Raw genomic sequence first — 13580 nt, forward strand, 5'->3', positions numbered from 1 at the left:
CCTAAAATCCTCATAGATAAGTTGAAAAAGTACAGGTTAGGGAAGCGGGCAATGAGGTGGACCGAAAACTGGTTTGGGGTTCACTGTGTGATCAGTGGCCCAAAGTCCAGCTGGAGACCAGTCAGCAGTGGTGTACCCCGGGGTGGATACTTGTACCAATAGTGTTTAATCTTTTCAGTAATGACCTGGATGATGGGTTGGAGCACACCTTCAATGAACTTGCAGATGATACAAAGCTGGGAGGAGTGGTTCATGCAGCAGATGGCTGTGCATCAAAGAAAACTCTAGAAGCTGGAAAAATAGGCAAAGAGGAATCTCATTAAGTTCAACAAGGGTAAATGCACAGCCCTGCCCATTAGGAGGAAAAACCCAGGCACCAGCACACTCTGGGGGCTGAATGGCTGGAAAGCAGCTTTGCTGAGAAGGTCCATGGGGTCCTTCCTGGTGGACACCAATCTGACCATAAGCCAACAATGCACAGCAAAAAAGGACAGCAGTATCCTGGGGTGTGTTAGGAAGAGCATTGCCAGCAGGCTCAGGGAGGTGATTCTTACCTCTACCAGTGAGACAAGTGAGCAGAAAAGGTTTTAAATTTCTCTACCCTATAGATACTGTGACTTAATTAATGTCCTGTTTGAAGTCATAGCATAAAACGGATGAAAGAGTACCTGGGTAGAGAGACCTGCATTACTGAATTAGTGTCTTGATATACACACAGGAGCTTTGGTGAAAAAAATACTGTCTGGTACTTCAACTTGTAAAAAATACATATATGTGTGTATATATATATATATATAAAAGGAGTTATTTTCACTGAGGATTTAGGAGCTCAATATGGTTACAATTTACTCAGCTTGCCACTGGGCATGAGTTATTAATCTCCTAGGACAAGATTAAATGCCTGCTGTGTAGCTTACCATTTAGAATCCACACAGTTCTTTTTAGCCACTATGAAGATGATCCAGGACTATAAGGATGAACTGTTAGAAGAAGGAATGACTGATGAGATTCTCAGACAGAAACAAGTAATCTGGAGATCCTTCAACAGAACAAGGAAAAGAACAGCATGCTGGGGAGAGGGCTTTCATGACAGGCATCTCCTGGGGAACACAACAAAAACTTGTAACCTTTAACATGCTATCTTACAGAATCACTACCAAGGAATAAAACCACCCCCTGAACTGAGTGAAAGCGAACTTAAAGCAGTCTGTTTATTCGGTCTGCAGCTTTTTTCCACTGTTTATTAAAATATGTTATTGTAGCACAAATGGAATTCAGGAGGCGGTCTCTCTGGCTGATGGTTTGATGGGTGAGAATATTAGACTTCAACTTTATCTCAGCAAATAATGGTCTCTCTCTGGAATAGCTGAAACTTTGACAGGAAGGAAGAGACATTAGTAGGAATTTCCCCTAGATAACAGCCCTTGGTTTATAGAAATCCTGTTCCATTATCTCTAAATATTACACAGACATAAATATACAGAGCAACAGCATTTACTGTGCTGAATTTGGAAACAGTGCTCTCTACAAGAATCTTCAATATTTTGTATTACATACCTCCTTATACTCCAAATGACAATCAATGATTTGGAGAAATTTAGTGACAAAAATACATAACGTCTACTTTAATGGACTCAGTATTTTCTAATTCTTTGTCTACTCCAGTTCTATAAATGAAGCATATAGTCTACTTATTTTTCAGAAAACTTTTCTAACAGAGCAGAACAACTACAAATTCAGATCCCACTGTTTTTTATTATTTTTGTAAAAGGCTAGGTTACTGTCTGGCTAAGATTCGTACCTAGAGTCAAGTGCACTTTTTTCTCTTTGATCGGGACTAGCTTTCAACATACCATGTGGAAGAAATTATGAACAGGTAGTTTATAATTAGATTACATGTAAAATGTGAGGTAAATAGAAATTTTGTTTTATGTAAATGTTTTCTGAAATTTCTGTATCGTAAAGCACACTGTTAATTCTGTATCAGTCCTGGTTTTGTTCAATGACGAATCTCATTAAATTTTTTTTTTTAGAGGTTGCATATGACACTGTAGCTTGAAGGCTGAGGAAAAAAAAAGATAGTGGAAAATACAAATAATTTCCCTTTATTTTTTTAATTGGTACTAGCCATGTTTCACTAGTTTTATCACTGTTATTTCCTTATAATTACATAAAAATATAAAATAAGGAAGTTAATCAGTTGGGAAAACGAAAATTTGCTGACAGATCCAAAGTACATTTGCTTTTATTATAAGATTTTATATTCTGAAGCAGTTCTGATTTAAAAGGATGCTTTTCATCCTTAGATGTTTTCCTTACTTGTTATAAATTGCTATTTAAACAAGTATGGTATGCTGATATTACTATTCATCTTATTATCCACTTCATTTAAGATAATGTGTATGAGAGCCTGTCAGGCAGCCTGTATTCAGGGCAAACTCCTATCCTGTTTGGCAGGGGTAGGACTACAAGATACTTAGAGATTCATTGTATAAAGTTTCACATTTGAGATGCAATCCAGCAATGGGTCTCAGTAGAATGTTCTGATCATTTTACACTTGCTGTGCAGTATTTCCTTTTTATTTCTACAAGTTTCTAAAATTCAGAAGTTTACTTCTAAAAATTTTAAATGTTGCAAAAGGACAGAAACTATTAAAACCTGTGACTTCTAAAAGCCTAGAAATATACTTTTACGAATATCTGTTGCTGTAGTGGTGAGCAAATGAGCTCAGTAGTCCAGCTTTCCATATTGCGTGTGCACATCTCTCATTGTTGGTCCACTGGGGCAGGAAGGAAGTGCCTGGGTTCAGTTCTTGGTGTTCTGTAAAGCTTCTATGAGAGCTTTGTTGTATTCTGTGACCAGCTTTCTCACGTTCTTCATTATCGGCTGGTAGTCACTCTCTTGACTTTTTGTTGCTATGACTGATTAAAAGAATTTAAGGAAACAAAGTGCCAGTATAAATATTAGCATAATTAGAGATCATAAAGGAATGACAATACAGTAAGTTTCCTTCTGTGAAAACTGTCAAGGGTTGCAAATAATGGAAAAAACTCAAATTTGGTCTAAAAGATTTAACGCCAATTTACTATCTGCCATCTCATGCCAAGCATAGTAAAAAAGAAGAGATTACATGCCTGAGTCAGTTTTGCTTTTATACATATAGGCAAGAGGTCCCTCATGGAAGACTCTGCCCATTGTTACATTGCAAACAAAACCATTTCGAGGAACTTGGCTATTTACAGCCATACAGTCTGGCACTTTGGAACTCCAGCTACAGAAGTCTCAGTCCAAGAAAACAGGACCTTTCTTTCCATTAGCCCAAGCAGACGTGAAACTCTGTATAAGGGTCTGCACATTGATAGGTAATACATCATAGCAAGTTAGGAGGTGCTCTTAATATCCTAATCAACTTCTTCTCTTAGTTTGTTCTGGAGGTGGTGGTGGTTGTTTGTTTGTTTGTTTGGTTTGTTTGTTTTTGTTCTGTGGTGGTGGGTTTTTTTCTGTTAGAAAAAATAAAATCTAATATTTTTGCCTTAATAAAATATTCCTGTAGATCCTTCTTCATAGTGGAGGTGACTTCAATTACTTTCTGTTGTCCAAGACTTTTTTCATATTTTTTCTAAGAATTAGAGCACTAATCAGATATGAGAAATGGGATATTTGGTACACTAAAAATATAATGCTATATGCAGATCTTATATTATTTTTTCCCTGATGGCTAGGCTATTACAGAACTGCCTGAAGGATATTCTTGTGCCATTTTCTGAGCCATGTAGCAATGTCCATTGTCACAACACTGGACAACATGGTCTCATTTTACTTTTACTTTTACCAATTATGTTTTTACTATAATTGTATAACAGTGGTTCTATGCAGCTTTGAAATTTTTTTTTTGTTTTGTTTCCTACATCATTTTAAAGGAGTGATTTTACTGCAGTGAATTCAATGTCCCTAGAATATAGAAATCCAATATGCCCTACTCAGTTCTTGACAATAACTATGGAGAATTGTACAAGATAAGAACCACCACCGATTCTAATTTAAAAAAAACTTCAGTCCTTTCGCTAATTTCAAAAACTACCTTATGAAAGTCACTTGCAGCAAGATTTTGCTGATATTTTGAAGGTTTTATATGATTACTGCAATGTAACTTTTTAATTAGTATCACATAATGAGAGAGCTACAATGCAGTTCCCCCATGCCAACCTATTTTGCAGGTAAAGTATCTCCTTGTTGTATCTTACCACATTTATCTGTTTTTTTCTCTCTAATATGCAATTCCTCTTTCATTTGATAAGAAAGTACCATGCAAAGTCACCATGCTATACAGATTTTCAAACAATGCTACACTTGCTGAATAATTTCAGATAATTATAATAATAAGAATATTATAATAATTCCAGATAAGACTGGACAGATGTGAAGATGATCTTCATTTGAAACCTAGTGGCAAAACCGATCCAACAGGAAAAACTCTGGACTGCAAGGCAAATCTTATTGCTTTAGGACGCCACAAAATTGTTTCAGACAACAAATGCAAGTTTTGCTATATATAATATCAGCTAACCAGACTTTTGCAAAGCATCACCTTTACCCTTCTCCCTTGTCTCCTGCTCGTCATTCTGTCCTGTCTTATTTTGCTGGAGGAAACAGACTTCTTCCTCAATTAATACAGTGTGTGAATTTAACTGTATTTCTTAAAGAAGAGGATACATTCCTTCATCATAAAGTTATTTTGCTCATGGTGCTGCCACTTCCTCTCCAAATTTGTAAGCTGAAAACATAAAAAGAGCCAAAAATAAAAAAATTATAATTATTACACACATACTTTATACAGAGAATCTTCCAAAAATGTCGTATCAACACCTTGTACTCTACCACCTGATAAGAGAAAGTTATTTCACCAAAAAACCACATAAATGAGAAACAATGGCAAAATTATTTTTAAAGCTGTCAAAAACTAACCTGTATATAATTTAGCACTTCATACATCTATTTATATAAAAGTACTGAATGCAACTGCATCGGTAGATAGAAAAAATCAGATGAGAATTCAAGACTTATGGTATAGCAAAATGTGTAAGCAAGTCAGAAGTAAAAAGGTGAACACTGCAGGGAGATACTAATTCTCCTTCTACTTCATATCATTTAAATGATCTCTTCTTAAAATCAGTATGATCTAAAATCACCCAAGATACAATATTTCCTGACACTGTCTTGGAGTTTGAGCTATACAGAAGAAACTTCCTTACTTCCATAGTTAAGTTTCCTGTCTGATGCCAGAAGCTGTGATAAGAACAGAGCTGCAGCGAGAAGATTGTAGGAGTGTAGATTAAGTGCTGGCACTTCTTCAATACTTTCAGCATCAACAGGAAACTAATGTGGACATTATATTGATGGCTGCTTCCTTACAATACGATTTTACAATATTTGTTTTTCTGATGCTACTGTTCAAGGTTCGGCATTTCAGGATATGCAGATGTTATTTTTAAATGTAAAAACTGAAAATCATTCTGAGACAACTTTCAGTGGAAAATAAGGTAATAAATTAGGAAAATATTGCAACATTTTACTTAAAATCTTATTCTTAAGCTACAAGAAATGCTGTACAACTACTATTTTATATAAATACTTTAATATCTTTATGTAAGTATCTTAACACTGGCTGGGTATTCATTTCTCATATAATCTCTAGGAATGAGAATCTGATCTTGGTATAAAAAAAATATCTGAAGTCTTGCAGACTTCGGCATGGAGCTGTGGGGATTTACATCATCACCCTTGAGTTAGCCCACAATAATCATATGCTACGAATGTATACATACAGGTCTTCATTTCAAACTACGCCCTCTCATCCAGTCCATAAAGTTCACTCCAGAAGGAAGTTAAACATGTACAAATATCACCTCCAGCTTTTAATTGAATTAGAAAAAAGTAACAGTTTCAAAGGACAAAGATCTCAACAACCTGAAACAATAAAAATCAGCAACATGCAGATAAAACAATTTATTTCTATTTTTCAGCTTCTTTTGAGGTTATCTATTTTCCTTCTGTGCATTCAAACCTACATGCCAGTAAAGTTCTGTTGCCAAAATGACAGCAAATTATGGGTGTTTATAATGGAAGAATCAAAGCTGCACATGGGTTTATAAACAGCTTCTTTCCTGACTCACTTATGAAATTTCAATGTAAATATACTCATATACCAAAGTTCTTTGGGTTTAAAGAAGTCTGAGCAAACCTAAAACTTCAGTGGTCTGCAAGGAACAGAAAGATTTGAAAAAGGGAAATGAATTGAATAGTACAGGTTGCAGGATAAAACTGTAAAAGCAAAACTGATGTTACCTAATTAGCAGTGACATTTTTTTCCCTGTAGTTTCATTCTAAGTCGGTCCTCAAAACTCCTCAAGCAAAGGAAGGGTAAAAGGGGGAGAGTTCTGAGCAAGATTAATACAAACACTTTAACAAAGGATTCACACAACTTATGAGGTCAGAAAGAGCTCTGCCTAGTAACTTTGAAATCCAAAGCTTACCAGAAATTTATTGACACAATGTTAACTTCTGTTTGAAAACAGAAAATATGGCTATGCATTTACAACACATAACTTCAAAAACTCCCTGAGAAGGAATAAACTGATTCCATCTATGAAATGCTTCATGTGTATGAGAACACCAAAACTTCCATAGAAACAACGGAAGACATAATCTGTAGCTTGAGCTATACCTGAGAATGTGTCTCATTCTCTTGTAGCTCTCTCTTTAGTGCCTCATATTCTGTATTCAAATGCTCCATTATTTTCTTGAAAGCATGGCTATGTTTTGTTAGTTTTTCTTTGTCATCCTGGAGTCTCTAGTTGGAAAAAAAACAACAAAAAAACAATTAATGGATGACTTAATTTGCTGTGGGCTACAGAGAAACTACTTTAATTCAGCTTTCGAGATGCTACTTCTTCCTTTCAGAACAAGATCAAATGCATAACAAACTCATAAGGCTTTTCTCTAGCAAAGCATGCTCTATCCTAAAGATAATATTCAACAGTTATAACCAAGTTGTAGGCTTAGACCACAATATATCAGCTCAAGTGTAAACACTGATGTTAAGAATTTGTAAGAAATTTATCACATGTGAAATGGGAAGTGCTCCAGATGGAGTTCATCTTAGAGCAAACACACACAGGACAGATTTTTCTTTTTTGTTTGGGTTCTGTCTTTAGATTGCTAAATTCAAACTCGTGGGTAGTCATTAGTTACAGCAAAGAAGTTCAGATGAATCACTAAAATAAAAAGGAAATTTTGTGGAAGGAAGGTATCAAAAGGTATCCAGGTGCTAGCCTGCTACATGTACCCAGTTAAGAAGTCATATACATAAGCAGAGAAGCATTTTGATTCATTTGCACTGGCATGCAAACCTAGTTTTCAGCTACCAGTCAGGATTCTCACTCACAGACCTGAATTCCCCTCCACTAGGTGCTCAAAACCACACAAATCCTGTATAATCCAAGGTTTTATTCCTTTCATTACCTTCTTCTTCTCTTCTCCTGATGCTTTCAGAGCTGGCAAATTATTATAGACCTCCAGCTCCGTTTTGGTTTGTTCAATTTTGTCTTTAAGAGAAGCTAGTTCATCAACCATCTTGCCCTCCAAGAGTTCCATCTTCTGTAGGTCCATTTGCAGTTTTTCACTCTCTAGATCACCAGATACACAAACTCTAATTAACACTACTTTTTATTTCATACCACATTGTCCAGTATATAAAGGTTTATTCCATACCTAAGCAATACAAACATACCTTTCTGATTTTGAATTTCATGGGAATGTTAATGAAAGAAAATATTTGATCTTCACAATCATCTCATCAGTCAAAACTCCTATATTACAATTACTGTATTATGCTCTGTAAGTGAAAAGTAATGAAAACGTGGTGGTTTTCTGTATCACAGTGTGGTATTTCTTCTGTTAAAGTTGTTTTAGCATCAGTCAATTTCAAGTCTTAAAGCAGTGGTGATACCTTACAAAAAGTTGACTGCAATAACGCAAACAATTTTTTAAATTATTTTTGTTAGTTTTTAGCGTCATGTTATTTTTATGTATGTTGCTTCTATATGATAAGACTTAGTCTTAGAGTAAATAGCCAAATTTGCTTCAAACATAATTCAAATTGGAAAGAAATAGCAGAAGACGACTTCAGATTTTCTTAAGGCTTTATTTAGGCCTAATCGCAGTGCTTTCACTTTTTATATAGTTGTTTTAATACTTTAATTTTAAAGTAATACATAGTTGATTAATTGGGTTTTATTTTACATGTAAAGAGTAACAAAACATAAATAAGCCAGAAAGGATTCTTAGACTGTTCTATCTATATACTGATAAAAACTATGGTGAGACAGCAATGTACTATTACTATGCATTCACACTCTGGAGGAAAGGGAGGAGACTGGAACGGGTGAATTTCATCCTTATCCAGCAACAGCCTCAATGAAAAAACCTCATAGCTAAAAAACTTAAAACTTCTCTGGGGGAAGAGGCAGGAAGAGGATGCAGCCCAGTTCCTTCTGATAGGCCATCAAGTTCAGTGTCTAGCAGGCAGTGTGTACACAGTAGCAAACTCTCAGACCAAACTGCAGTGACCCAGGGAAATGTTTTTGGGAAAACTATGCCATCAGCACTTTTGTTTACTCTTCATGGTTTCCTTTTCTTTTTTTTTCTCCTTTCCTTTTTTTTTTTTTTTTCTTTTCTCCTGGTGGAGTTTTTATATCTTTATTACAGCAAGAAAATGTGGAAATCCAGATTTTAACCACAGCAACAGAACTCTGAAGACAACTGTGGTATAATTCAAGGGGTAGGAAGAACTTCAACTCTGCAAACTGAACATTCTCTGGTTTTTTGAAAGAATCTTAAATTGTCCATTACACTTTCTGGGTCTCTGTGCTTTCAGAAGTTTACTTATGAATCATCTAAATGATCTGCTAAAAATTATTTACTATAACTTCCTTCTCTTGCAAAGAAAGAAATATGGCTTTCAATAATGGCTCTATAGTGCTATGTGCTTCTGGAACACCCTTTGATTGTAAAGTAATAAGAATTGATGCTTACATGAAAGAAAAAAAATCATACTTGAACTAGTAATATATGGCCCAGCTTTTTAAACCACGCTACAACTGCAAAATTAGGATTTGCAGACAAGCGAACACTAAATGACCAAACACACAACCAAACAACCCTCTTCTGTAACATTTTGTGTTTTACTTCTTATGTGCACGTAACTACTTTGAAGTTACAACACAGGCTCCTATTTTGAAAATTACTACCAAGTATAGCACTTAATAGCCTTGTAACAAAATGATTTATGGTTCTTAATTCCTGCCCCTTCCTTTCAACCAACCAAACAAGGAAAGGCTTGCTGAACCAATAATGATATTGGCAAAGCTTAGAATTATGAGAACAATTGCACTATAAACAGTGCAAATAAAGAACTAAATAGATATTTGTTATGGAAGTAAAAATACGGTCTACTTTTTGAAATTACAGGCAAGATCCTGTGGATTCTTACACTTAAGTATATGAGTATTTCCAAAATGAAGTCAAAATGCATATTCACTTCTCAGAATCAAAGCCTGAGAATTTGAGAGCTATTCACTGTTGTTGCAAGTTATTCTCCCATGGTACACACCCTTTCAGAAAAGCACAAACCATAAGTAAGTGACACTGAGAACTACATTTACAAATAATACACAGTTAGGTAACTGTGGAAGTCTCTACTTCAATTTATTAAACACTATTTTAAGATTGTGAAAAGCATTTATTTTGAGGTGAATATTAGTAAAGTCAAACTGCTAGGTCAAAGAACTTTGTACCCCTGTATTAAAATACATATATTTAACGTGTATCTGTGCCAGGAAGCTGATCATCTAGTGATAGCAGTAAGTGAAATACTCCTGAGGAATATAAATAACTTGTTATCCACAACAGTTTCAATTTGTCAACTTGCCACTGTAGTTTAATACTTGGAGATCACTGATCTTGCACTTTTATTAGTATAACAACTCTGGTAATTTTTATTGTTTAAGGAATGAATTTGGAAATTCATTGCTGATCTTACCTGTAATCAGATTCTTAGCAGTGCTCTGTGATTTCTGCATTTCACTTGATTTGAAAGTGAGGTCTTCCTGCATAATCTTCAGCTCTTGATTGGTAACAGACGAAATTTGTTTCATACGGTTCACATTCTGTGTGTTACCAATAACAATAATGAGAATACGCCTTATGTTTGAAACAACAAATGGTAACTGGGTAAGTAAAAAGCTCTCCTGCCCTAGTACACTGTCTGTTATTCAGCTTTTCTACTACAAAGACTGAAAATACTGGAAATAGTCTGAAGTGATTTAAATGTGAATGATTTTCATTCTGCCAACCTTTGATAAAAGATCTACTAACAGACGAGTGAAGATGAAACAAACATGCAGCAAATTTAAACTGTGTTGCCATATCTATATTTTTTAAAGTGTCATTGCCTAAATATACTTTATGATATACCACACTGAAAGAGTTGGAAGATAATTAAAGTGATTATATAATCAAAATATTACTTACCTGAGAGATTTCTATAAGGTAAAAAAAATCTGTGAGCCAAAAATGTTAAAACTCTTTTGAAAGTGCAAAAAAAGGGCAGAATGCAAACAGGAACAATTTCTAAAGTGTTTATATTAAGTATTACATAGCAAGCTATTCCAGACATAATTTCAGTAGATCACAGAAACAACTGGAATATTGTCAGTTACTTAATAGTAGTGATAGAATATCTATTAACTGAGATTTCTAGAGTTTAGGTAAACAAAATATTGCAGTAATTTTATCTGCAGTATTCCAAAATGTTTATCATGAATGCAATAATGTTAAATATACCAATGATGATGAGTTATAGCAATGATGCAAAGATTTCTTTTATTCTGGTCACAAGTATTGCGTAATATTCAAAACTCTTTCCCCAGAAATGAAGAGAAATTAAACAAATCTTTAATTCTTTCTTTTTTTTTTTTTTTTTTACTACAGCTGTAGATGATTTAAAGTTTAGTTCTCCTAAGAGATTATTATGCAGACACTGACTGGATGATAGATAAAAACCATTATCTTTCTTTATCCATTAATTCTGTTCTGTGCTTCTAAATTTGTAGCTTGCCATAGAAGGAGGGAAATGTACTTACCCTGCTTGAGTGCTCCAGGAGTGCAACAATGCTGGCTTCTATTTGGGCTTTTCGTTCCAGTTCCTGATTCTTCACCTCTTCAAATGTTTCAAGAAAATCTAGGGATCAACAAACATAATAAAGAAGGCTGGTATTTGCATGAGTACAGCAAAAGCCCTTGTTTCCAGTCAAAACTTTGGATTAAATTGATAAACTGTACAATTTCAGACAGGTTACTTGAAAATTAATAGTTTATTCGAGAGACAGGTGGTAGAGTCCTTGAAACTTGTCAGCTTACAGGCTGGAATAAAAAATACTACAGTTTTTCCAGAGATGTGTATTTGGCTGATTATTGACATGAGCTAAGCACCTTCTTAGACACTGTTTGGTGAGGGTTGCCACCCAATGGGAAAGAAGATTCATCACCATCATTTCTGATACCTTCCTGAATGTTTGTCCCAGCAGCTGTTGGTCTTCATTTTTCTGAAAGCTATCAACGTGGGCTACTAAATAAAGGAAACAAGTTACTTCCCTAACTCAAATGGCCTGGACTAAATGCCAAACACTGCTCAGGACCTGAGACTAATAATCACTTGGTATCATCTGTTTCTTTCTGTATAATGTCCCTTTGCTACATCTCTAATTTGTGTTCATTCTGATAAGTGTCCAACTGAATCTCACGAGACAGTTGTAGTGGTGGTATGCACTCTGTGTTTGTGTCCTAGGCATACTACATTGTATTGCTGGTGACAGACAGACATATTGAAAAAAAGGTGCTGGAGACATCACATGCAAGTCAGAGGTCCATCAAGATGCCACCTGGGGCTATAAGATACAATAATCCCTCTCCTGCTGGGTGCCCTCCTGAAACACAGCTTACATACACAGGAGCACTCAGGAAACATAGTTTGCAGACTTCATAGATGGATGAAAAATGGCAGAAGTGGTTGTTTTAGCAAGAAGGATTAGATAACAGTAAATTCAAGATGGGTTCTTTGGGAAGGGGGAAGAAAACAGGAGGAACCACTTAATGGAAATACTGACAAATCCCGAAGGGATGAGGACTGACTAGAGAATTGTGGATCCTAGAACATCCAGTATTTTTTAAAAATACCTAATTTTAAAATTTGTTACTAATAAAACATTTATGTATAAGAAAACTATTTTAATATCTGACATCTGCGATGCTGTCCATGAAAGAGGTAACAGAAGATACTTCACAGAGTACAACTTCTAAAACCTTCTGGAGTGGAAAAAGTGCATTATTGCACTACAAAGATACTACAAAGGCTATTTCTCAGGGAGAGATTTCAGGATGAAAGACACTTGGAGTTCTTAGAGGTCAATGAATGGCATTAGACAACACATCTGTAATGTGCACAGTTGACTGCTAAAAATAATGGCTAGTTCTGATGCAGATTCAGTTGGTTTGAAAAGTTGAAATAAAGTTTTGGTTCACCTGACACTGACTAGGAACTGTAGAGAACAGTATTTGGCAAGAATGTAAGGAAGTTTGCCTTTTGCCAAAACTACTGTGAACTAGGAACCAGAAATATAGTTAAAACCAAAGCTTAAAAAGCCTACAATTAAAAATACTAGTCAAGTCCCAAGTGCTGAATAAGACTATTGCTAGGTCTGCTTTTCTCCAGTACCCAGGCTGCAAATGAAGCTATCCTTAGAAGTTTTATTTTCTCTCTGTGATGTTCTTGTCCTTCACAATGAACTTGTCTTGTTTTATTTTAAAGACAGCACAATTATACTCTAGTACGAGGAGTCACAATGACAGCTCCAAAAAGAGTTCCTTCCTCAAAGGGCATGTAACTGCACATTTCATACCATCTGCTGCTGTGAAATACAGACAAGTATTTTCTACACCAAAAAAATATTTGAGCACAACTGAACTAAGGAAAAGGCACTAAGGAAAGTAACAGTATTGAAATTCTTGCTTAATGTTTTGTGTTTATAACATTTGAGCTATTCTTTTCTTTTTTAAAAAACCCAATTAAGTGGGTAATTTTTACAAATAGAATCACTCAGATAACATAACACAAAACTTTCAATCACATTTAACTGTTTAGTGCTCTAGTGGTGAGCAAAGGCTTCATTAACATCTGTCTCTTGCGGGGGTCTGAGACACTTCTTTTCAATTTAATGCATGATGCCATGGACTTTGATTTATCTTAGGAAGAGGTCTTAAATATTGCAATATCTTGATGAACCTATTTATTTGCTTCCAAGAAAGCTATAGGCAATGAGGATATTGAATCTTCCAAAGCATACATGTAGGGAAGCCAAAGGAATGAAATAAAAGCAACTTCATGAAAAAAAAGCATTCTCACACATTCATAAACATGAAATGAGAACAAAACTAAAGTACTATACATCCACAAATACATAAT

General features: G+C 35.1%; 1 protein-coding gene across 3 annotated transcripts in view; it reads right to left on the bottom strand.

Annotated features, from left to right (window-relative positions):
- Positions 1–1239: 1239 nt before the first annotated feature.
- IFT74 (intraflagellar transport 74) overlaps positions 1240–13580 on the bottom strand; it is a 38904-nt gene continuing 26563 nt past the window's right edge. For all 3 annotated transcript variants that reach the window (XM_065656287.1, XM_065656288.1, XM_065656286.1), the window contains exons 15-20: positions 11203–11300; positions 10101–10227; positions 7523–7686; positions 6726–6851; positions 4715–4775; positions 1240–2922 (exon numbers count right to left, since the gene is read on the bottom strand). In XM_065656287.1, coding sequence (XP_065512359.1) covers positions 2807–2922; positions 4715–4775; positions 6726–6851; positions 7523–7686; positions 10101–10227; positions 11203–11300 — 692 coding nt within the window. In that variant the 3' untranslated portion in view covers positions 1240–2806. The remainder of the gene's footprint in view (positions 2923–4714; positions 4776–6725; positions 6852–7522; positions 7687–10100; positions 10228–11202; positions 11301–13580) is intronic.

This window comes from Caloenas nicobarica, chromosome Z (genome assembly GCF_036013445.1).
Source record: "Caloenas nicobarica isolate bCalNic1 chromosome Z, bCalNic1.hap1, whole genome shotgun sequence".
Classification (NCBI taxonomy): domain Eukaryota; kingdom Metazoa; phylum Chordata; class Aves; order Columbiformes; family Columbidae; genus Caloenas; species Caloenas nicobarica.